The sequence below is a fragment of the Alligator mississippiensis genome, chromosome 7 (genome assembly GCF_030867095.1).
Source record: "Alligator mississippiensis isolate rAllMis1 chromosome 7, rAllMis1, whole genome shotgun sequence".
Lineage (NCBI taxonomy): Eukaryota > Metazoa > Chordata > Crocodylia > Alligatoridae > Alligator > Alligator mississippiensis.
In genome coordinates, this window is record NC_081830.1 from 55,288,772 (window position 1) to 55,311,147 (window position 22,376).

General features: G+C 42.9%; 1 protein-coding gene across 3 annotated transcripts in view; it reads right to left on the minus strand.

The window, feature by feature from the left end:
- The window catches only part of DNER (delta/notch like EGF repeat containing), a 366,522-nt gene that overhangs the window by 238,505 nt on the left and 105,641 nt on the right, over window positions 1–22,376 (minus strand). Inside the window, exon 2 of one of the 3 annotated variants that reach the window (XM_019491837.2) lies at window positions 15,452–15,633. The exons of the other annotated variants lie outside the window; for them this stretch is intronic. Coding sequence (XP_019347382.1) covers window positions 15,452–15,529 — 78 coding nt within the window. The 5' untranslated portion in view covers window positions 15,530–15,633. The remainder of the gene's footprint in view (window positions 1–15,451; window positions 15,634–22,376) is intronic. 3 annotated transcript variants of the gene reach the window in all.

Consider the following 22,376-nt stretch of genomic DNA (forward strand, 5'->3'; position numbering starts at 1 on the left):
TGGTAACTTCTTGGGGACATATTATAAAAATATTTACAATTAGATGCAATTTGGTGCATTCCAAAGGCAAAAAAGGACAGGCCTATCTATGTTTGTGTGACAGAGATAAAATTAGGAACAGAAGAATAGAACACAGGACTGAAAGATCTCCTGGGTCATGAAGTCCAGTTCTATGCTGCCACAGAAAGCTGTGTCATATAACCCATTCATAAATTTATTAAGCTCCATCTTAAAATTGGGCAGTCTTTCCCCCCCGCTGCTCCTATTGGAAATGGAGCAGTGATAAATAAACAAATGGAATTGTAGGGTGTTTGCCTGTACTGGTAGAGGACTGGACTCAGTGACCCAGGGATCCTTTCTAGTGCTAAATTCATTCTTCTAATTTCCAGCCTAAATTTACTCATGTCAAGTTTATACCCATTTTTCCTATATCAGCATTGTCCTTAATCTTGAATACTTTTTCCCCTCCTAACCCCAATTGCATTTACAGAATACAATTGTATAATCTCTCAGCCTTGATTTTGCTCTTTTAGTCACCTATCATAAAATAGGCTCTCTGCTCCCCTAATAATCTTGTTCCAATTGTAATTAATCTTCCCTAAATAATTTTAGGGGATCAGAACCATGCACTGTATTCCAGATGAGGTCTTAATAGTACCTTTTATCATAATAATATTTCCCTATTTTACTTGAAATAATTTGCCTGATGCCTTCCATGATCTCATTTTCCATTTACAGTCATGCCACACTGGTGGCTCAGTTATCCCGCAAGCAGGTCAGACATCTAGGTCTGTCTTCTCTACTGCTGTTTCCAAGTAATAAATCTGCAGTCTATTTCTCTAATCCTCAGTGTCACTCAGGCCTCTTAGCATGATATGCCTATCCTCCTCTATACTGACACAAAGCTGGGAGGTACTGTCATCAGAAATTAACTTAGTATACTCTTAACTTTAACTAATTTAGTGTGGATACCTGAGCAGTATCTAGAGAGAGGGCTCAGCTCATTAGTATAGCTTGCAGTCCACTAGCATGTACCACATGAAAAAGATCTTACATTGTTAAGGACTTGATTCAGCAAAAAATAAATTACGTGTACTGCAAAAACCTTACAAAACCTGTACTTCCGGAGGTTGCAAAATTTAGTTGTATTTTTCACTGAAACAGGCATCAAAGGACTAGCATATGGAGGTATATGGAATATTGGGAAATAGTGTTAGAAAAGATTAAATTAAAAAAACCTTTGGCTAACAGGGTGGGATCTCCCTTTATGGAAGAAAAGCCAGCCCTGTTAAGAGACTTCAGCAGAAGAAAAAGCAATGGGAAGGAGGAAGCACACTGTGAAGGAAGACTTTCTGGAAAGAGAAGCCAGTCTGCTGTGCTAGAGCCAGAAAAAGGGACTGTTTTCCTGGGGTAGATACAGACATGGCTTGATGTCTCATTCGTGCCACCATTAAATATAAGTTGACACCCTTTGTTGTGCCATATGAAAAAAAAATCAATGGTGCAACAAAAGGTGGTAATAGACTGCTGCTTAATTGTAGCAGGTACCCATTACCTCTGTCATGCGTTCCCTGTTCAAGCCAGACCAGTGTCCCAGATCTGGCTGGGTGGGGAGAGTCCTTGCCTGCTTTCCCTGCTCATCCAGACTCCTGCCCCAGGTCTGGCTGGGCAGATAAAGGTCCTTTCCTGCTTTCCCCACTCAGCCAGAACCATGCCTCAGATCTGCCTGGATAAGGAAAACAGACAGATCATCTAGCCACTTGTCCCACACCAAAGACAGGGCAAGGGGAAACATGGTTTTTGCCCAGTGAAGTGGATCAGCTGTGCCGCGACACGTTGCAGCACAGCCGATCCACTTCTTTCAGCAACATCTGTTTCTAGCCCTAATGTCTGGGTGAGGATAAAAGATTTTGTTTGGTTTGTTTGTTTACTGAATTTTGCTTTGGAGAACTGGCTGAGGAATTCCTAAGGGGGCAAATTCTCCTGCAGGACCCAATAGGATAAATGACCTGATTCTTTCTCATTTTCATTTTGGCAAACATAAAAGAGCTTTGAGAAAACAGGAAAAATTATATCAACTATATTACGTGAATTTTTTATTTAGACTTATTTTTATTTATATAAATAATGATGGATTGTCTACATGCAAAAGCATGGTCTTTGACATTCTTTTGGTTTGGAACCTTCTTAAGCATAATAGATGAATGACCATTTAACTGATCTTAAAAAAATTAGATGGCATGAGCAGCACATCGTTTTGCAAAAATATGTACTCTTCTTAGAATCATAGAAAATTAGGGTTAGAAAGGATATCAGGAGGTCATCTAGTCCAAATGCCTCCTCAAAGCAAGACCATCCCCAACTGTATCATCCAAACAAAGGCTTGGTCTACCCAGTCTTAAGAACCTCAATACATAAAGATTTCACAATCCCTCTGGGCAGCTGGCTTCAGTATTTTACTACCCTCCTTGTGAGAATTTTTTTCCCCAATAGGTAACCTAAACATCCCTTGCTGTAACTTGAAACTATTGCTCCTTGTCTTATCTGCCACCACTGAGAACACTTTAGCTCTGTTGTCTTTGGAACCACCATTCAGGGGCTGTTATTAAACCCTCCTTCAGTTTTCTCTTCTCTAAACTAAATAAGCCCAGTTCCTTCAGTCTTTCCTCATACGGCATGTGCCTCTCCCTCTAGCCATTTTCACTGCCCTCTGTTAGACTCTCTCCAATTTGCCCACATCGTTTCTATAGCAGGGGGCCCAAAACTAGACAGTACTCAGATGTGGCCTCACCAGTGCCTAATAGAGGGGAATAATCACTTCCCTTGATCTGCTAGCAACAGTCCTATTAATGCAAGCCAGTACAATGGTAGCCCTCTTCTCAACAAGGGCATAGTGCTGGTTCAGATTCAGTTCATTGTCCATTGCAACTCCCAGGTCTTTTTCTGCAGAGCTGCTGCTTAACCAGTCAATTGCCAGTCTGTACTGGTGTATGGGACTATTCTGTCCTAACTGCAGGACTTGGCACTTGTCCTTATTAAACTTCATGAGATTTCTTTTGGTCCAATCCTGTAACCCGTCTAAGTCTTCCTGAATCCTAGCCCTACCCTCAGCATAGGTTTATCCAAAACAGTCTTATGAAGTATACCTCATTATTACTATTTCTTGCCATTTTATAGGGATCTACACAATGTTTGGCTCTAGCCAAGGATTCTATGAATGGCTATTATATGATTAGAGATTTGTATTGATTCCTTGTCACTATATTTATTTTTCTTGAAACCAAATTATGTACATTTATTTTTCTAACACCAGTTTTAAACATCATTATCAATGGGTGCATCTACATGTGCAATTAATAAGACAGAGTAAACTCCAGAGCAGTTCAAGTCAGAGTAAACTGCTCCCGGGTGGAGCATCTGCACATGCGCCCAGAAGAGTAACAATTTGAGCAGGATGGAGCAGGTTCCTGGCTGGCTGGGCGGACCAGGCACAATGTACACCTGCAGTCAGCATCTACACATGCATTTTAGCATAGTAAATGACTCTGCTGTAAAATAGTAGTGTCCCCATCAGTGCTATCTTTCGGCAGAGTTAATTAGCTTACCATGCCCTAATACTGCCACACATGTAGACTGTAACACTCTACTCCACAGTAAAGTGCACATATAGATGCACCCACTATATGTAGAAAAGTATTTTACCAGTCATATTTATGACATACACTCAAAAAGTTTCAACAAAGAATAGGATCAGCCAGTATACTCTCAAGTATTCTTCACTGTTAGGCAGGTTTTTTTTGAAAGACAATGGTTTCAAATAGAGTCAGGCCAGGAATCTAAGTCTGTGTAAAAAGTGAAATCAAACCCCCAGTTTTGAGAATTTCCAAATCAGGAAATTTAACCTTAATCTTGATTTGAATCTATTCCTCCAAATTTCAGAGCATTTAAAAACTACTAGTTACAGAGGTAGACTCCTTCTGTGAACTTGGATCCAGATTTACATTCAGAAGGATAGTGGGATTAGGGGAGCAATTCATCCTACTGCCTAGTTTTAAGGCTGTTTAATGCTTGTGACAGACAACAAGCTGACATCCTTGGAAACCTAGTATACAATCTCTTTGATAAGTACCAACACATACATAGAAATCAATATTACTGTCTTTAGGAACAATAAATGCTGTTACCCAACAGCAAATGAAAAAAATAAGGATAGTAAAATTTATTCTCCATGTGAGTGTTCTGTGGAGCAATTAACTAGTTTTTGTAAAGCACTATACATGTGCATTATTTTGTATTCTAGATGAGGATTGGAAAGTCCTGGCAAATGCATGAAAAGGGAAAGAGAGTAATGACCAATGTTTCTGTCTTGAGTGTGGAAAAATATTTTCTGAATCTTGCCATAAGAACTCAAGTGTCCCCCTTTCTTTAGCTCTACTGTTTATGCCAAAATACCAATTTATGTGAAAAGCAGGGAGAAGGGCAGCATCAGCAATTTTTAACAAACAATACATAAGAATCTTGGGCTAGCCTAATCATTTAGCTCACTAAGGCCATCATCTGTTATTCTAGAAAATGTTGTTCTGAATTTAAAGATAAAAATTTGACATTAAATAATTTTAAAATATGCTGTAGTAAGCTTAATATAAATATAAAATATAAATACAATATAAAATATTAATATAAGTATAAAATATTGTAGTAAGCCAATAAAACTATTATTATTGTTGTTTTTATTGTTAATGTGTGCTACTGAAGTTTGAAGGGAAGTAAAATTAATGGGCTTGGGAAAATTAATAGCTAGGTACCTGAAACCACAATTTTGACAGTTGCATTCTCCTCTGCAGGTGAAAAGATATTACTTTCTTCATTTCAGTGTACTCAGTTCAGTATAATTCAATAGCTAGGACTGTTTGTAGAGGAAATGAGAGGCGTGTGTGCACGACACTAAAAATTGGGCTAAATGCTTTTGCACTGCTTTAATGGTATTGGTGTTTGCACACCTCGGTGGCGTATTGTGCCTTAATTCCAGCCGCTGTGGAAAATTCAGTGGTGTAACGTACCTTAAAATGACTTGAGGCACAGCAAACTAAAACTCCTTCAAGGATTTTTAGTTTGCTGCCCCTACAGCCACAGAGCAAAGCACCAGGCTCCATTCAGCTCCACGGCTCTGCAGGAAGCCCTGCAGGCAACCTGATAGCAGCCGGGGAAAGCAGGCACCACCCAAGAAAAGTGGCAAGCCTGATCCCCTCCTGCCCCATACACCTGGAGCCTGCCTGAGCTGTGCAGGAGCCTGGTGCTTCCCTCCACGGCTGAGGTGCCCCCTGGGACTGCCTGAGCCAGGTGCCTGTAGGCGAGTGCCGCCGGGGGGGGGGGGGGGGGGGGGGGGGAGGGGGAGCTGCCACTGTCGCGGAGGGAAGCACCACCCCCCCACTCCTCCCCCACCCCCCCAGCCCAGGTTCCACTTTGCCCACCAGCAGCTCACCCTCCACTCCCCGCCAGAAAGGCAGCTAAGTCAGTGGGGGGGTGCACAACACGGGGGTTTAAATCAGCCTTAAAATTAAAGTGGTGTTTTTAAAACTCACTGCTTCAATTTACAGCCCCTGTTTCATCTACACAAGCCCTAGTTCACTAGAAGTTGAGAAGACAAATAAGAGTTGAAAAAAGAAAGACAGTTTACTATACATGAATAAAAACAAGCTATGAGAAGCCAGGATCTATTAACTCTAAAATACTGAGGGACATGGTACCCAATCAGTTTAATTTGCTGACTATAGATAATATATTTTAATAGTTTTTAAATGAAAAATAATATTCTTTTGTTTTCATCAGATTAAAAAAATTACTTAAATAATGCCTTCTTATTTTGAAATTAAATTCCAATTTACATCCAAAAGAAGCTTGACACAAATCTGAAGTAAAAATGAACCGTATATAAATAAAAAATATCTGACCATTTCTTAACATAATAAAATATAGAACTTTATAATCCATATAAATGCATATTAAACTATATGATTATTTAAATATGTATACAAGCATATCTTTCTTGATAGCAAAAAATAGGGACTGAGTTCAGGAGAAAGTCTATTGATATCCATGTGATTTAAAGATTATCATTTTTTCTCTTTAAGAAAGCAACTAACGGTCTGAATACAGAACAAGATATTAAGCTTTAGGTTTCTTTCTTTCCATTTTAAACAGGGATTAGTTAATTATATATCTTTAATGTCTGTCAATCAACCCTGCACAGAAGACACTGGAAGACAATTCTACTACAAACAGGTTGCATCTAGACATACAATTAATGTGAAGCAATAAACTCCAGAGCTGTTCACACTGGAGTCAACTGCTCCCGAGTGCAGCGTCTACATGTGCACCCAGGTCAGCAGCAATTTGAGCTGGGTGGTGCAGACCCCCGGTGGGCTGGGCTGACTGGGTGCAACTAATGCACCCGGTCAGCATCTACGCATGCGTTTCAGTGCAGTAAGTTACTCCACCGTAAGACAGTAATGTTCCCAACAGTAATATCTTATGGCAGAGTTAATTAGTCTACTCCACCCTAATACCAGCTGATGTGGACACAGTGATACTTTACTGCAGAGCTAATTGGTCAACTCCGCAATAAAGCGCATGTGTAGATGCACCCATCTTATCCTTCCAACCCACCTAGTGGACCTAGCATAAGGGCAGTCCCGGCTTACTGTGCATTCTAAATCTCAAAAGATTGATTTTAAATAGGTGGGCCATAGGGAAATATAGTTCCTGTTTTATATAAATTAATTACTTCCCTTCAGAACCTCCCCCACTCTGGGAATAAAAAGTGAATAATAACGAAGAGACCAGTACGAAGGGAAACAGATGGACAAAGATAAGGAAAAAGAAACAAATTTTATAAGTGCAAAGGCCATTTAAAAATATTTCCCAAACTGCAGCCCTGAGTCTGGACACATTATTGCTGCTTCTCCATCAGCTGTCACAGAGCTGCTCTGGGCAACATTAAGTTGTTCCTACCAGAAAGATTGTCAAGTTGTAAGAGCATAGCTGTCTGCCTGGCAGGAAGCAGATGGCTTATTAGAATGCAAGTCACGGCGTTCCACCTACAGCAATATAAGCTTTAACCACTAGAGCACTATAACACATCTCAGAGTAAATATAACTGCTAGTAAGCTAGCATCAGCAACATAGCTCATGCTACGTAATATTTAAAAAATGAAAGTACTTGGTTGGACAAATTGAAAACAGTACCTGCTAATTCTCTTAAAATCTAGAACTACCCATCTTAAAATCCTCAATTCCCTAGTGCAGTGGTACTCAACCTTTTTTGACCAGCAGGCTGGCTGGGCAGTACCCAATCCCTCCTTGGGCCACATACAAACAGTGAACCCAATTTGGCACCCAGGGAGGGCACAGTGGGGCTCCATCTGGCCACGCAGAGGGGGGCATCTTATCCTCAATCCAGCCCCATGGCAGAAAGCGACTTGGCCCAGACCTGATCCACCCCCACAGCAGGAGGTGGCTTGGCCCTGCCCTAACCTACTCAGGCAGAGGGAAGGGGGCATGGCCCAGCCCCATGGAGAGGAGGGGAGGGGAGCAGGGATGGAGAAGGGGGCATGGGAGGGTGGTCCAGCCCCATGGTGAGACAGGGGCACAGTCCAGCTGCAACCTGGCCAGAGGGAAGGGGGTATGGCTCGGCCTAGATCTGGCCATGCCAGGGAAAGGTTATAGCACCCCTGCTCTAGTGTTCTTTCAATGTACACTTTTTTAAATATATTGTGTCTAATTACCCATTGTTCCTCACCTCACCACTGGCACTTTTGCCTACTCTTCTGCCTTACTCTTTCGCTCAGCAGAAGAGCCTTATTTTATCTTGGTTCTCTCATTGCTCTCTGCACCTGAAACATCTTTCTTCTCTTCATACAACATCTCACCGTCCTTTAAATATATGTTTTTATTCTGTTTTCCATCAATCACCTCTATGGTACCTACTCTTGAAGACATTTCAGTCCCTATTTGGAAATATCAGACAATTTCAAGAAATATAGCAACTGAAATGTACAAAAAAAGACAAACTACAGAATCCCTAACTATGTAACTCCACTGACATTTCAAAAGCTAGGACAAGTTACACTACCTGAGGCTCTGAAATATAATTGGAATTTGTTTTAACACTAATTCTTACTTTCTCCACCTATTTTTTATATATTATCTTTTTGTTATATTTTGAACAAATTAGGCACTAATGCTGCAACCTCTTAAAGCTGGGCTAAGTAACTTCTATGCTTGCAGCACTACACTGTTCCATCTTTCAAAAGCAACCATACTCCTTGAAATGATCTTTCAAAGCATTATGCAAAGTTATAGAAAATGAAATAAATATTTAATAATACAAAGAATGAGACCTGTCTAAACTTTCTATTACTATCACTATCATACTCTGTCACTAGCACTAACATCCTAATTTAGGCTTGCCTAACATCTTACCTCATTTATATTTTTCCAAATACATGCCATAATATCTGGATAATAAAATGTTCCACATTATTAAAGGTAATGTACAGAAGTATCTCTCTGTAATGTCTCAACTTCATAGGGGAAATAAGTAATCCATAAGCCAAAAATATCTAATAATGCATGATTTTTATGTGTAACTATAAGTGAAAATGGAAGAAAAAAAAATAGTAAACAATGGAACCAGTATCAAATCCAAAGCATCTTTGTACACTGTTTTATTATAATAATTGTATCCAGTGCCTTAGTTACCAATAGAGCAACTCTTGTTATAATTACATCTTCACTGATTGTCAAAGGTAGACCATCAGCATATAGCAGTGGTTCTCAAACTTTTTAGACTTAAAGCACTTCTGAATAGATTCAAGGCACCTCTTAGAAAATGTCAGCTCTTATTTTCCCTTGGTTTCTGACTAGAGAAAAATAACAGTACAAGTTTTATGTTGCTAAAAACTCAGGAAGAACACAACAGATAAGGATGTTTTTGACACGTGGATTCCCATTTGAACTTTATGGGTTTATCTTGTGAATCAGAGCGTGTTGGCTACAAATGACCAACTCCGAGGATCCTTAAAATTCTGGGTTATTAGACAGTATGTGCTAAATTGATGGTCAAAAACCATACATGCAAACCTTCAAATTATGAAGGGTACTATCTCAAATACTCACACACACACACACACACACACGCGCGCGGCTGCTGCAATAGAGCACCAGTGTCGGGTATATCTATCCTAAGCATTAGAGTTTGCTGACAATGGCCAGTTGAGGTTTCTTCCAATTGGTGTTTTTTTTCCAGAAGGGGGTTCCCAGCTGATTCATCTGGCTGGATGGGTAGAGTGCTGATCAGGTCAAAAGGGCACCACCGAGGGTCACTCTTCACTGCCTCTTATCCTCCTCTGGAAGACTTCCATGCTCCCCTGTTTTCAGATTTGCCCAATCCAGGGGTCCCTGACCCTCGTGGGATGTCCCCTGGGCAGCTACCAGGGGTCAGCTGTATGCCCCCAGGGTCATGTCTGTTGGTGCATGCAGTTCCAAGTGTTAGTTGATGATTTTGATTACTTTAGTTTTTGGCATTGAAAGCAGCTGACTGGGAGGTATTCAGTCCCAACAGCCAGTCTCTGGTGTTGTTCAACTGAAACCGAGGCTTCTGTTCCTTCAACAATGAAGTTTCAGGGGGCTCCTGGCTCAGTATTGATCCTTTCCCCTTGTTAATCTTTGGTTTCTTAGGTGTTAATCCTTCCTCATTAACTCATTATTGTAGCTAGCTACTGTTGTTACACAATCACTCACTCATTCCCTTTCATAGAGAGATCAGCCTGATGCAGAGAGACGGTAGTTCGATTCCCACCATTTCTATTATTGTTACAGATTACAACTTACTTCTAAAAATAAAATACATTTGTTACAAAGTTGAAAGCATAAAATATAAAAAGGTGAAATGCCACGGCACATACAATAGATAGAATACCAAACACAACGAGAGGAAAAATACAAATGCAGAATACTGTACTATACTTATAAAAAGTACCTATAAAATATAATTTCATCATAAGTACAACCTTGTATCCTATAGAATACCCAAATAATTCTATGCTCTTATCCTCATAGTGAAAAGAAAGAAGAGAAGGGTGGAAGGAAGAAAAGGCAGAAGAAAGAGAAATACCCCAAGGAGTGGCTGGCAGTGCAGGTGAGAAGCCTTTGCTATGTGGAGAGGGGGCTTTACTATATTGGGGCAGGCAAAAAGGGGGCTTCTTGTTACAAGTATAAACCTAGTGGTGCTAACATTGTGTGGCACTCCTGAAAGAACCTTAAGGCACCCCAGGGTGCCACAACATTGAGAATCACTAGCATACAAAATTACAGGATGACCCTAAAGTCTAATTTAGTATGAAAAATGTCCTTACTCAATATCTTAACAATGTCCAGTATATTGTGATGCATAATTAAGTAGTTAAAGTCTTATTTGCTTGCTCACTACTACCCAACAGCAAAGTAAAAAATGCACAAATGATAATGCTGAACTTGTGTGATTACTGTCCTCCTAGAATTAAACAGACAATAGGAAGTCAACAGCAGTGTCTCAGCCTATGGCTACTTCATCTACTTGCTGCTTCCAAAACCATTGCTATGTAACATACAAAAAAATGAAAACAGAATAATGAGGCTACAACATCCCACTTCCAAACATCAAAGTAGAATCCAGTTTGGTTTGAAGAAGAAATAATTCATATTATTTAACAAGAAGAGCCAACTACAGAATTTTTCCCAAGCAAAGAACTTTTCTTATGACATTTCTACTGAGGCTCATGTTAACCATGCAAATTATTTTTTTCCTGAAAGCTTGTATTATCTGATAAACTACATGCTGCAACCATATTTCTAGAAAAATCAGTATATAACAAGCATGAGACACTGGAGTACAGTACTTACTGAAGCAGAGTTTGTAGTCTATATTAGCTGAAGCAGTTTATAAAATTTGGTAATCCTTTGGCCAGCTTTAGAATATCTTCCGTAAGCAGATAAATAGCTTTTAAGTTCAAAATTCCATAGAAAAAATATTGTTTTAATCTCCACCTGACCTTTTGAACAAAGTCATTTTCACAATGCATTGTACAAGACACACAAATGCAATAAATTTGCTAATGTGACAACTTAATCAGTCTATGTGCAATTTATCAATTTTGTTTGATACAAAGTCTATAATAGCAAACCACAAATACCATTTTAATCACTAGGCTGATCTGGCTTTTCCATTGTCTTTTCAACTCCTCTTACACTGGAATTCCAAGGGTTAATGACATAAGTTTAATAATTAGGGAGAGGATTAGGGTAGCAGAGAGGGTGTTGATCAGGGGCGGGCAATTATTTTGGGCAGGGAGCCACTTATCAAGTTTTTAGAAGCTGTCGAGCGCCAGCTTAAAACTGGAAATCTTGAAACTGGAAAAAAAAAAACCCCCAAATCATATAAAAAATAAAATACCTACTATAACTTATTTTAATTTTATTTTAAAATATTTTTGTACTGATTTGTGTGTTTATGAAGTGTATTTAGAGGCAACTGCATAACTCAAAATACAATCCTGCTGTATATTGTGTGTGGACAGTAAAGGGGTGTGGGTAAGATGGGAGAGAGAGGGCCAGGCTGCTAGCTCCATTGCATGTGGCTCTTGAGGACTACACGCGAGCCTCACAAAATGCAGCCAGGCAGATCCCATGCCCAGGCTCTGTGCTCCTGCCACCCCACCCTGGGTCCCTGCCAGTCCCAGGGCACCTGCACAGGCTCCATACCACTGCCATTTCCCCGCTTTCCCTCCCACAAGCTTGCCTGCCACTTCCCCCACCACCACCACTCCCCACACCACTCACCACTGCCACAACCCCTGCCACTCCTTCCTGCTACAGCCCCCGCCACTCCCCACTGACACAGCCACAGACCTCACTGCTACCACAGCCATGGACCACAGCCCCCACTGCTCCCTGCTGCTGCTTCCATGGCCCCCCACTGCAGCCCTCAGTGCTCACTCCACTGCCACAGTTCTCACCACTCCCCACTGCCGTAGCCCCCACTGCTCCTTGCTACCATGGCCATGGTCCCTGTCGCCCCCTGTGTTGCTGCCATGGCCCCCGCCACTCCCAATAGCCCCCAGTGCTCCCCACTCCCATGGCCGTGGCCCCCACTGCTCCCCACCCCACCCACTGCCATAGCCACAGCCCTTGCCGCTCCCCCTGCCACTTCCCTCTGCCCCCCTGCCCACTGCTTCCCACTCTGGCTCCAGCCCAGACTGGCAAGCACCACGGGGCTCCCAGCTGCTGGGCAGTTCACAGCAGTTTCCTCCCCCTCCTTCCCTCCATCCAATCTTATCTTACTTTCCACTCAGATGGAGGGAGGCAGGGAAGAGCTCCAGGGTAGCATGGTCAGAAGTTGCAGAGGCTTCCTGTTGGAGGCTGGGGGTCAGAGGGTGGGGGACTGGGGTCAGGGTGGAGCCAGGTCAGCCTTGCTGCTCAGCTGCTGGGTCCTGCCAGAGGCTCCTCCTGGGTCCTACTGCAGCTGGCTGCCTTTCATCTTTGACAGGCAACCTGGGACAGATAAGAACTCATTTTCTAAAATGTTTAGGGGACCTGCGGGCCAGATAAAATGGCCTGGTGCGCCGGATGCAGCCTGTGGGCCATATTTTGCCTGTCCCAGTGCTGATAACCTTTGATTGTGTTCCAGTCAAATAGAAGTCTCCCTGGACAAAGACTTGGCTACTGCCCAGAAGAAACAGATTACCCAGATGGGATGAGAAACAAGTAATGAATCACCTAGTGAAGACTTTAATCACTGGATGAGCTGATGACTGGAGGGAGGACACCTGACAAAGGGGTTTAAATTATTAAAGTTTCTGATAAGGAGGCAGACACAAAGACACTCCAGTATCTAATTTGTAAGAGAAAAAGGATCTTAGATAAACTAGAGCAGTAGTGGGCAATCCATGGAATGCATGCCACAACTGGCACAGGAAACCACTGCATTTGGCACAGTGCAGATTGGGGATGGGGTGGGAGTCAGAGAAGGAATGTAGAAGGGGGCAGTGGGGTTTGGCTTGAGGGTTTGGCCCTGCATGAGTTACAGGCATGGCAACACTGAATTCAGTGGCTGCTACGTCCCAGTGGCAATTGGATTCAGCAGCACTGGGTGGCAGGGGTGGCTGATTATTAGAGTGGCACAATCTAATACTTCGGACTTTACTTGTGGCATGCTTGCCAAAAAGGTTGGGTACCACTGCACTAGGGCATCTGGCCAAATCTCAAACAATAGTCAAAAATGAAGAAAAACTCAGGTTGAAAACAGTATGTAAGAACTTCCTTCTGTTGCCTAAACTTTGTATTTCTTATGCTGTCTAAAGTGAAGAGTGAGTGTTTAGAAATCCTTTTTAAAAAGCCTTTGTGGTTTTGCTCCCACCATTATATAAGCTTAAAGAGGCAAACAGTACAGCCCGGCCACAAAGTTGAAATTCTAGGAAAAAGTGTTCTTAAAGAGGTGGAAAGTGAAATCTGGAGTCTGGCAGTAGTCTCAGGACATAGGCTGCTGGACTGAGTGATTCAAATTCTGAAAAAGATGTGCGCCTCGGCTGTATACCAAAAGACAAATACAGCACTTGAATTCTGCCAAGATCCAGGAAACCTTAAAAGCAAGATCCAAATACAGCAGCCTTAGGAATATCCACAGAGAAGCCTGATCAAGGTTGCCATGGACACTTCCAAGTAAAACTGGTTTTGACAGCTAATTTTATTAATCACTATTATTATTTTTGCTACAAAGTCAGACTTTTCCGAAACTGAAACAGCTCTTTTTAACATCCGGTGTCTAAAACATTTTTTTCAACTAATGCCATTCTATATTAAGATATAGCCGGATCCGGAGCCGGATCATTTTGTAGAACTGGCAAATGTTTTTATAGATCATTTTCACTATGCAGTAGGAGATATTGAAGATTCAGAGAGCAGTTACGTGCATAATTCAAGTTGAAAATTGTGGGCCTCAAGTATCTAACTTTCAATACCTTTGCAAATTTCCTAAACAGCAAACATAAAACCCACTATAAACACAAATTGATTTGGAACAATGAACAGGCCCCATACCTACCATAGTTCTAGGAGTACTCAGAAATACCACTCATCTTAAGTCTAAATAAATATTAAGGAATTAAGATCTGCTTTCTTCTCCCTTTCACTTGTATCTTAACTTTTCACTCCTCTAGAACTGCTAGCACATAACCAACTCCGGTACAATGATACAAATACGCAAATTTGAGTTGACTTCTTCACATGTTTAAAGATACAGAGGGTGCTGGGAAGGGACTTTAATAAGCCATACGTGACTATTTAGCTCAATTGGTTAGAGGATAACAAAAAGTTGCAGGTTTAAACCCTGGCTGGATTAGATGATATCTTGATTTCTCTTTCAGCCTAACTTCTCTGTAAACTATGTAGTCCATTTTGCAGCTGCAAAAAAGTCTGCTATGCCTAAACAATTCCTAGCAGTTGTCTATCTAACTTTATTTTAAAAAAACCTCCAGACAGATTAGACAGGAAGTTGGGGCAGTCTCTCTATCCCAGTGCTTAACTAACCTTGCCAGTAGAAAGCTCCGCCCCCCCCCCAAACATTTAACCCAATTCTCTTTTGCTAGGCTTTAAGATTGTTACTTCTTGGAAACAGAGAACAACTACATTAATCTTTATAGCAAAATGTTATGTACCATATTTACTCAAATCTAAGACAAGATTCCCCCCCAATCGGCATGGGGAGAAAGCCCCCCCCCGCCCCCATCTTAGATGTGCATACAAAGCAGGAGTGGGGAAGGAAGGCAGGCAGCTGCTGCAGCTCTAACTCTGGCCCTGAGCCTAAGTTGGGGCCAGAAGCAGACCCACAGAAGCCTCCTGCCCCCTTTCCCCCTTGCTGTTAAGTGTATCTCAACTCCCACCCAGGCTGGATCCTTCCCAGCACGCAGCACAAGGAAACTCTGTCCCCTGCCAGCAATCAGCATCACTGCTGCATGCACAGCAGAGCAAGGGCTGCTCTTCCATGTGCTCTGCTCCACACCTCAACAGGGAACAAAGCCCAAGCAGCATCTGAAAGTAAGGTGGGAAGAGAGGCAGAGATTGTGGGGGGGATGGGCCAACACTGTGGGGAGCTAGGGGTGGTGGGTGCAGATGGCAGAGGGCAGGAAGGCTGTGGGGGGAAAAGAAGTAGGGGAGGCAGAGGGTAAGGGGCTGCCTGACTCCTTCCTAGGCACCAGGCTTCCCCCCCCAGCCACTGTTTTCCCTGCTGTAGCAGTGGTGGGGATGGGAGGGAATGAATTTAAGACACCCTCCAATAATTATTATTATTTTTTCACAGCCCTAGGACACTACTGGCTTACATTCAGCTTATGATCCACTATAACTTTCAGACCCTTACCTGCAAAACTGAGCCGAGCCATTCAAGCCACTCTTTGCATTTGCAGAGGTCTTTGTACTTGTCCTCATCAAACTGCATCCTGTTTATTTCAGACCATTACTCAAATTTGTCAAAATTGTTTTGAATGCTAAACTTGTTCTTTTAAATGGTTGCAATTCTCCCAGCATGCAGACTGTATAGACCTATGTGTAAAAACAAAACCAGGATATCACAAAATGATCATAATGGGGAAGCATGGTCATTCCAAAAGATAGGTTGCAGATACAGGCAGACCTGGACAGGCTGGAGAATTAGGCAGACCAGAACCAGACAAAGTTCAACACTCAGAAGTATAAGGTGCTCCATCTGGGGGCAAACAATCCCCAACATACCTACAGGCTCGGTGGTGACAATGTGACTTGCACGACAGCTGAAAGGGACCTAGGGATAGTGATCAACCATCACATGAACATGAGCCAGCAGTGCAATGCTGTGGCCAGCAGGGCAAACAACATGCTGGCATGCATTAACTGTTGCATCTTGTGCAAAACTAAGGAAGTGATACTCCATACTGGTGAGACCGCAGCTGAAGTACTGCGTCCAGTTCTGGGCACTGCACTTCAACAAGGACGTGGAAAAACTTGAGAGGGTCCAGAGAAGAGCCATCCATATGTTCAGGGACTTGCAAGATAAGCTATACAAGAAAAGGCTGAGAGACTTGGGCCTCTTCAGCCTACAGAAAAGAAGGCTGAGTGGGGACTTGATAGTGGCTTACTGCTACATCAGGGGAGTACATCAAGAACTCAGTGAACAGCTGTTCATCAGGGCACCCCTGGGGAAGACCAGGAGCAATAGATACAAACTCCTGGAAGGTCCTTCAGGCTCAATTCCAGGGAAAAACTCCTTCACAGTCAGGGTGCCCAGACTGTGGAATAAACTCCCTCCAGTGGTGGTGCAATCACCTACCCCAGAAATCTTCAAAAGGAGACTGGACATTCAACTCACTAGGGTCACTTGAACCCAGATGTCTTTTCCTGCCTAGTGCAGGAGGACTGAACCCAATGATGTACAAGGTCTCTTCCAGCCCCTAACAATCTATGATGACCAGACAACCATATGGACAGGGGCATCCAGGGGGTGTAGTGGTACTGATGCCCTTCCTTTTCAGTTGACCGTGCCACAAGAAGAGCAGCCAAGGACATTTTCATTTAAATCCCCGAAGCAAAAACGAAGTCTCCCCCTCCTTTCTCCTCTATGCATAGCAGTGCTGCCCTCCCTGCCTCTCTCCACTACTGCCACTGTCTCCAGCTGCCCCAGGGATTGGGGAGGTAGCTCCAGAGCCACTCCTGCCTGCTCCAGCTCAGCTATGGACAGAGGCTGCAGCAGGAGGGTCCTTCCTCCTTGCCCAATACTCCCCATGTCTTCCTTGTCAGCCTAGGAGTAGGTATGGGGGAAGGGAACCCACTTGCTGCCACCACTGCAGCTGCTATCTCTAGCTGAACGTGGCACCAAATACAGCCTGGCCACAAAGGACCCTCTTCCTCTGACCCCCAGCTCAGCTGGGGACAGCCACAGTGGCAGTTGGGGGAAGGGCAGGAGGGAACATGCAACTGAGCAGAGGGGAAGGGATGGGGTAAGAAAGATTCTTACCTGCTTGAGGAACTTAAAAGTCTCTCTTGCAGTGCAGTCTGCCTGCCCTGGCATTGGGGGGGGGGGGCGGGCAGGGAGGCTGGAAGCTAGGGTGCAGCCACACCTGCAGCACAGTTCACTGCTCCCACACACCCTTCCAAAATCCTGGATCTGCACATGCATACAGACATGCGCCTTTTTTCAAATCAACAAAAGATAGGAAGCTTTCTGAGGACTCTTCCTAAATAATTTCCTGGAAAAATGCAGCTTACATCTGAGATTACAGTACTAAAAAGGAAGAGTCAGGAGATTGGAGCAAAGTTTTTATCCAGTTCTGTCTTGCAGTTTGTTACTTAATGGCTGAAGCATTAGGAATGCAAAGTATTTCCAATGTGTATAAACAATTGTAAGGCATTGGAGGAACAAGCTGGATAAACTATAAAGAAAATGAAGACTTAACTGGTATTTCAGAAACTTGATTGGATAACTCCTGACTGACAAAATAATGATGTGTGGGGTTTTCTGGAAGATTAGGAATGAGGAAAAACAAAGACATTACACTTTACCCTGACAATGTATACAGCTGGTCTGCTGTTCAAGTAGAAAGGAATAGATCAATTAAGTGTATGCAAATAAAAATAAAGAAACAAACAAACAAACAAACAGGGTGATGTTACAATGGAGGTATAAAATTAAGAAGTAATGGTGGATGAGGTATACTTCAAGCAGGTCAAAAGAACATTTAAAATAGATGAGTTAATAGGGGGAAGAAAAATCTTTCAAAATTTAAATTTTCCAGAAAGTTCGTGACACGTAAAGGACAATTTTTTGTCTCAGAATGTTGAAGGAAAAGCAGGAGACTAAGCTACATTGGATCTGGTTCTGACCAACAGGAGGAACTGGTTTGGAGCATGAAGATGAAGATGGTCAGAAAGTTGAAACTGATCATGACATAGAAGGCAGGAGACTAACAAGGACAGTGGGTTTCAAAAGGGCAGATTTCAAACTACTTAAAGGCAAACAGTCGCAAGGTGCTAGTGTTCTAGGACTCACCAGAAAAGGGGCGATATTAATGGAAGATGAAGCCTACTTTGCATCAGTATTCCCACAAAAACACACACACATACAAACTGTGACCAGATGAGTAGAAAATTAATGTAAGCAAAGAAGGGAAAAGAATCTAGGTCATAATAAGAAAAGTACCCACTAGGGAACTCATGGAAAATTTGAATTAAGTCAGTGGGGCCTGATGGAAGTTGCCCCATAAAGGCAACTGAAAGAACTAGGTGAAGAAATTTTAGTGCTACAGGCAGTATTTACAAACTCTTGGGTGAAAGGTGAGCTCCAAAATGACTGGAGAAGAATATAATGCCCATCTTTAAAAAAAAAATGGCAAGGGAACCATAGACCAGCTAGGCTGGGAAGTTACCAGAATACTCCCTAGCTTGCCTTGTTTGTAGTTTAATAATTCCACAAGTCTACTCTTTTCCAGGAGACCTAATAGAAATAAAACAAAGTAAGAATCAAGGTATCTCCATCTCTCCCAAGACAGTTGCACTTAAATTCGGGTTAGTAAGGCCCACAATGCGTATATTCTTTCTGTCAAGCAGAAAAAGTTTATTTTGCAATTGCAAAAAACACAGGTAAAGTCATGAACTTGTTTTATTTTTGCTGGTTGCAACTACTGTGATGTCCCACTACCTTTCAACTCTGGTATAATAATAGTAGCTCTCTGGAAAAAAAAAAAAACTTTCCCAAGGAGGGGAATAAATTAAAATTCACAATAAGCAGCTAGCGGAGTTTAAGGCCATCTTTGAAAAGCTAACAAAGAATAAATAAAATAAAAATCTATAAACCTCAAAAATGAGAGTTGAATGGTATCAGTATTAATTAATAGTAACCTGTTAGTTTTTACATTTAAAAACCTTTAAAGTTCACAATGCTATCTGAAACAGTGTTGCATGATACAAAATGGAAAGAGTATGACAACTACCCACACAATCACTGACAGCAGGTCTAATTACTAAAAATTGCAAGGCTGTATAATATACCTTGTTATAAAATTCCATTAATGCTGTTAAAGTTGAGAGAGAAAAAATTAATGTAAAGTGATTTATCTTTTTTGGCCATTTCTGCATCTATTTGCGATCATCTGACTGTCAGTTTTCATAATATACTCATTGTATACATTGGTACAGTCAGCAGTTGCAGAACCTAGCTGACAAAGCATAGCTAAAAATCACAAGATTTATTTTAGTCCAATTAGAATTGCATATGCCTGCACAGATATAATTTTCAATATTTTTTCAATATAAAGTCTTAAGACAGATGCACAGCAAGGTGCCCTTGATATTGCAGCTAGTTTCCCAGGACAGACAGTATATTAACACATCTAGAATACAAATAAAAGGCCTTTGCAAAAATTATATTCAGATATGTAAACTACGTTCTGTGCGACAGTCAGTGCATTTTGTATCTTTTAAGATTTGACTGTAGTGTGTTTGCAGCATTGTATGCTGTTATAGTTCATCATACTTTAACCAGCATTCTCTGTGGTAGCACCAACTTGTCATTTAACGCACATTCCAGTTCATTATTTCTTTGGGGTTTTCCGTTTGCTCTATATAAAGACAGCCAAGAGAACCTAGAGAGAGCTTTAACAATGACACAAAGGAAAGTCTTCAAGAAGGACTGTAAATGAGCTCCTGCCTCATCTACGAAAGTTGCCTTCCAGCTGAGACCAGCTTAGTACATTCCTGTTAGACAAAGCTAATTTCTGGCTCACTTCTTAGAGTTGTTGCCTACTACCATGAACAACCAGGTTACAGACAGACATTCAAAAAGCTGGAGCCTGAATTATTCAATGTTTTTAGGTTAGTCTAACCTGCATAGATTGAACCAATTTGCAAGTGAATAGACATTCACTTTTGCCTCTGGAAATGCTGGCACATGCCTGCAGTGGCTCAGGCCAGAAGCCGGGGGGGGGACCGCTAGAGCAAGCTGAAAGGAAACTGTGTTGGGCAGGGGCAGCAGCCCCAGCAGTGGCCTCAAGTGAACTAGCCAAGGAAGGGATTTATTTCCCACCTCCCTGTCCCACCGGCACAGACCTGAGCCACAGTCTGCCTGGCACTCCCCCCTCACTGCTGCAGTGGCAGAAGCAGGGGTGTGGCCAGATGTCGGCCAGCAAAGGGAGCAGGCAAAGGGAGCAGGGAGGAGGTTTATTCCCTCCTCTGCCCTGGAAGACCACAGCCAGGATCTGCTAGCCCCAACCTCTGCTGATCGCACCGTGTGGGGCAAGAGGCAAAATAAGCCCTCTCTCTGCCCCCTTTGCCAGAGGGAGGGGGAAATAAGCCTCCTCCTTGCCCCCTTCACCTAAAGGAGCCATACCGGCTGGCCTCTGGCCATGTCTGCACCCCTGTCACTGCAGCAAGAGGGGAGGGACCCTGACAGGGCAGCAGCCCCTGTGATGGTGTCCCAGGAGCGCAAGCCTCTTCCCAGCAGATGGGTGGGGCAGGGAAGGGAATAAAGACATGTTTTTCCCAGCAGGATTCATAGATATCATCCACTGTATACCTTAGGTCTTGTTCATCTTCCCACTCCATTTCCTCCTTCCCACGTGCTTCATTCCTGCTTTTAACCTACTACCACATCCAGCTCCCATCCTCACCTCCCCTTCTGCACAATTGTGTGTTCCAATCTGGTAGCTTCTTTGCTCCCATAACATCTGCACAAGGCAGACTCAAAGCACTGGGAGAGTCGATGTCCCTGCTTTCAGCTCCAACCTCGATGCAAAAGCAGCTGCCATAGCAGCTGGGAAAGCAAATGCAGGGAAAGTCCTGCTGAGACCCTGAGATATAGCTGACTCAGTTGCTCTGTGGTGATGGATGGCAATGTACAGGACAGTCAGAGGTGCAGGGCTAGATCAACTTCAACACAGACAAAACATGTGGCTTGTAACTTGGCCAAAGCTGGGCACATTTTCACAGGTTCCTTCCTAACAAGGCATCTCTTTGGCCGCCTTGAAAGTCAGTGTCCAAAGCATGAAAAGGATAGGCAACTTCTCTATATAATACTGTATGAGCTTTTAAGAAAAAAAACCAAAACACACATATCCATTGCCTCATTCTTGGAGACAAGTGAACCACTTAAATTGAAACCTTTGCAAAACCTTCAGGCTATGGCTGACAGCCAGCATGAAAAATTTCAGGCTGAATGGCTTATATTTGGAAAAGTCATATGCAACTGAAAACATAGTTTTGTAATGGAAAGTGTCAGTCAACTTAAAATAGAAGTGTAACTACTTACGTTCCCTATAATATTATCATTGATCTGATAGATTTTATGCAGCCATTCTAAACCCATATTGAGAAAAGCTTTCTACCACCATTCTCCCAAGATACAGATTTGAGATCAGATTCTTTGTCCAATTCCACTCCACACCTTCAGTGTCACAAAAGCAAGGGAAAGCCATCTGATCATGCCCACAGCATGGCAGAAATATGCAGAAGGTACAGAGATGTCACTGACACCCTTTATACCTCTCTCTCTCTGCATTCCTTGATGATAGTCCCATGTCTAAGACAGAAAAATGAGCAGAGGAATTACTAAATCACAAAGAAAGGTATCATAGGTAGCAGGTACAGGTTACAGCAGACCTCAGGAACCAGGGAAACAAAGCAAGCTGACAGCATCCCAACATCCAACATAACCATAAAATTTATTTAATATATAAAGGTGACCACTTCAGAATTATGGACAGGGATCCAGATTTTCCATTTCCCATGGAAAATTGGAGAAAAACATGGATTTCCCCCTTTACCCAAGGAAACCATGGATTTCTCATTTTAACGGAGAAACCTGTGGATTTTGCAGTTTTGCAAAGAGCTCTCTGCAGGCTGGCAGAGTTCCAGCCTGCAAGGAGTTGGGGGCAGCGGAAGGAGGGCAGTCAGGCAAGGGGAGAACAGCTCCTGCAGGTAAGTTGGGGTGGGGATTCAGGCCCCCATAGAGAGGGAGGGAGGGAGGAAGTTGGGCAGGGCTGGGGATGCTGCCCAGGTGGGCAGTGCATTAAGCTTGGGAGCCAGGACCAGGTCCCCAGCAGGGAGCTCGTCCAAGGGGCTGGGGGTAGGGCTGGCTCCCCACCACTGCGTGCACTTCTTGGGGACACAGGGGACCCATACCCCCCAGATCTGTGCGTGGGCCAGGGGCAGGGCAGGCTGCCAGCTGCAGACTTGGACACCCACCTTGCTGCCCTCCCCCAGGGCCTCTGCAGCCCAGCAGGTACAACCCAGCGCTGCACAGCAGAGGCATCCCCTGGCTG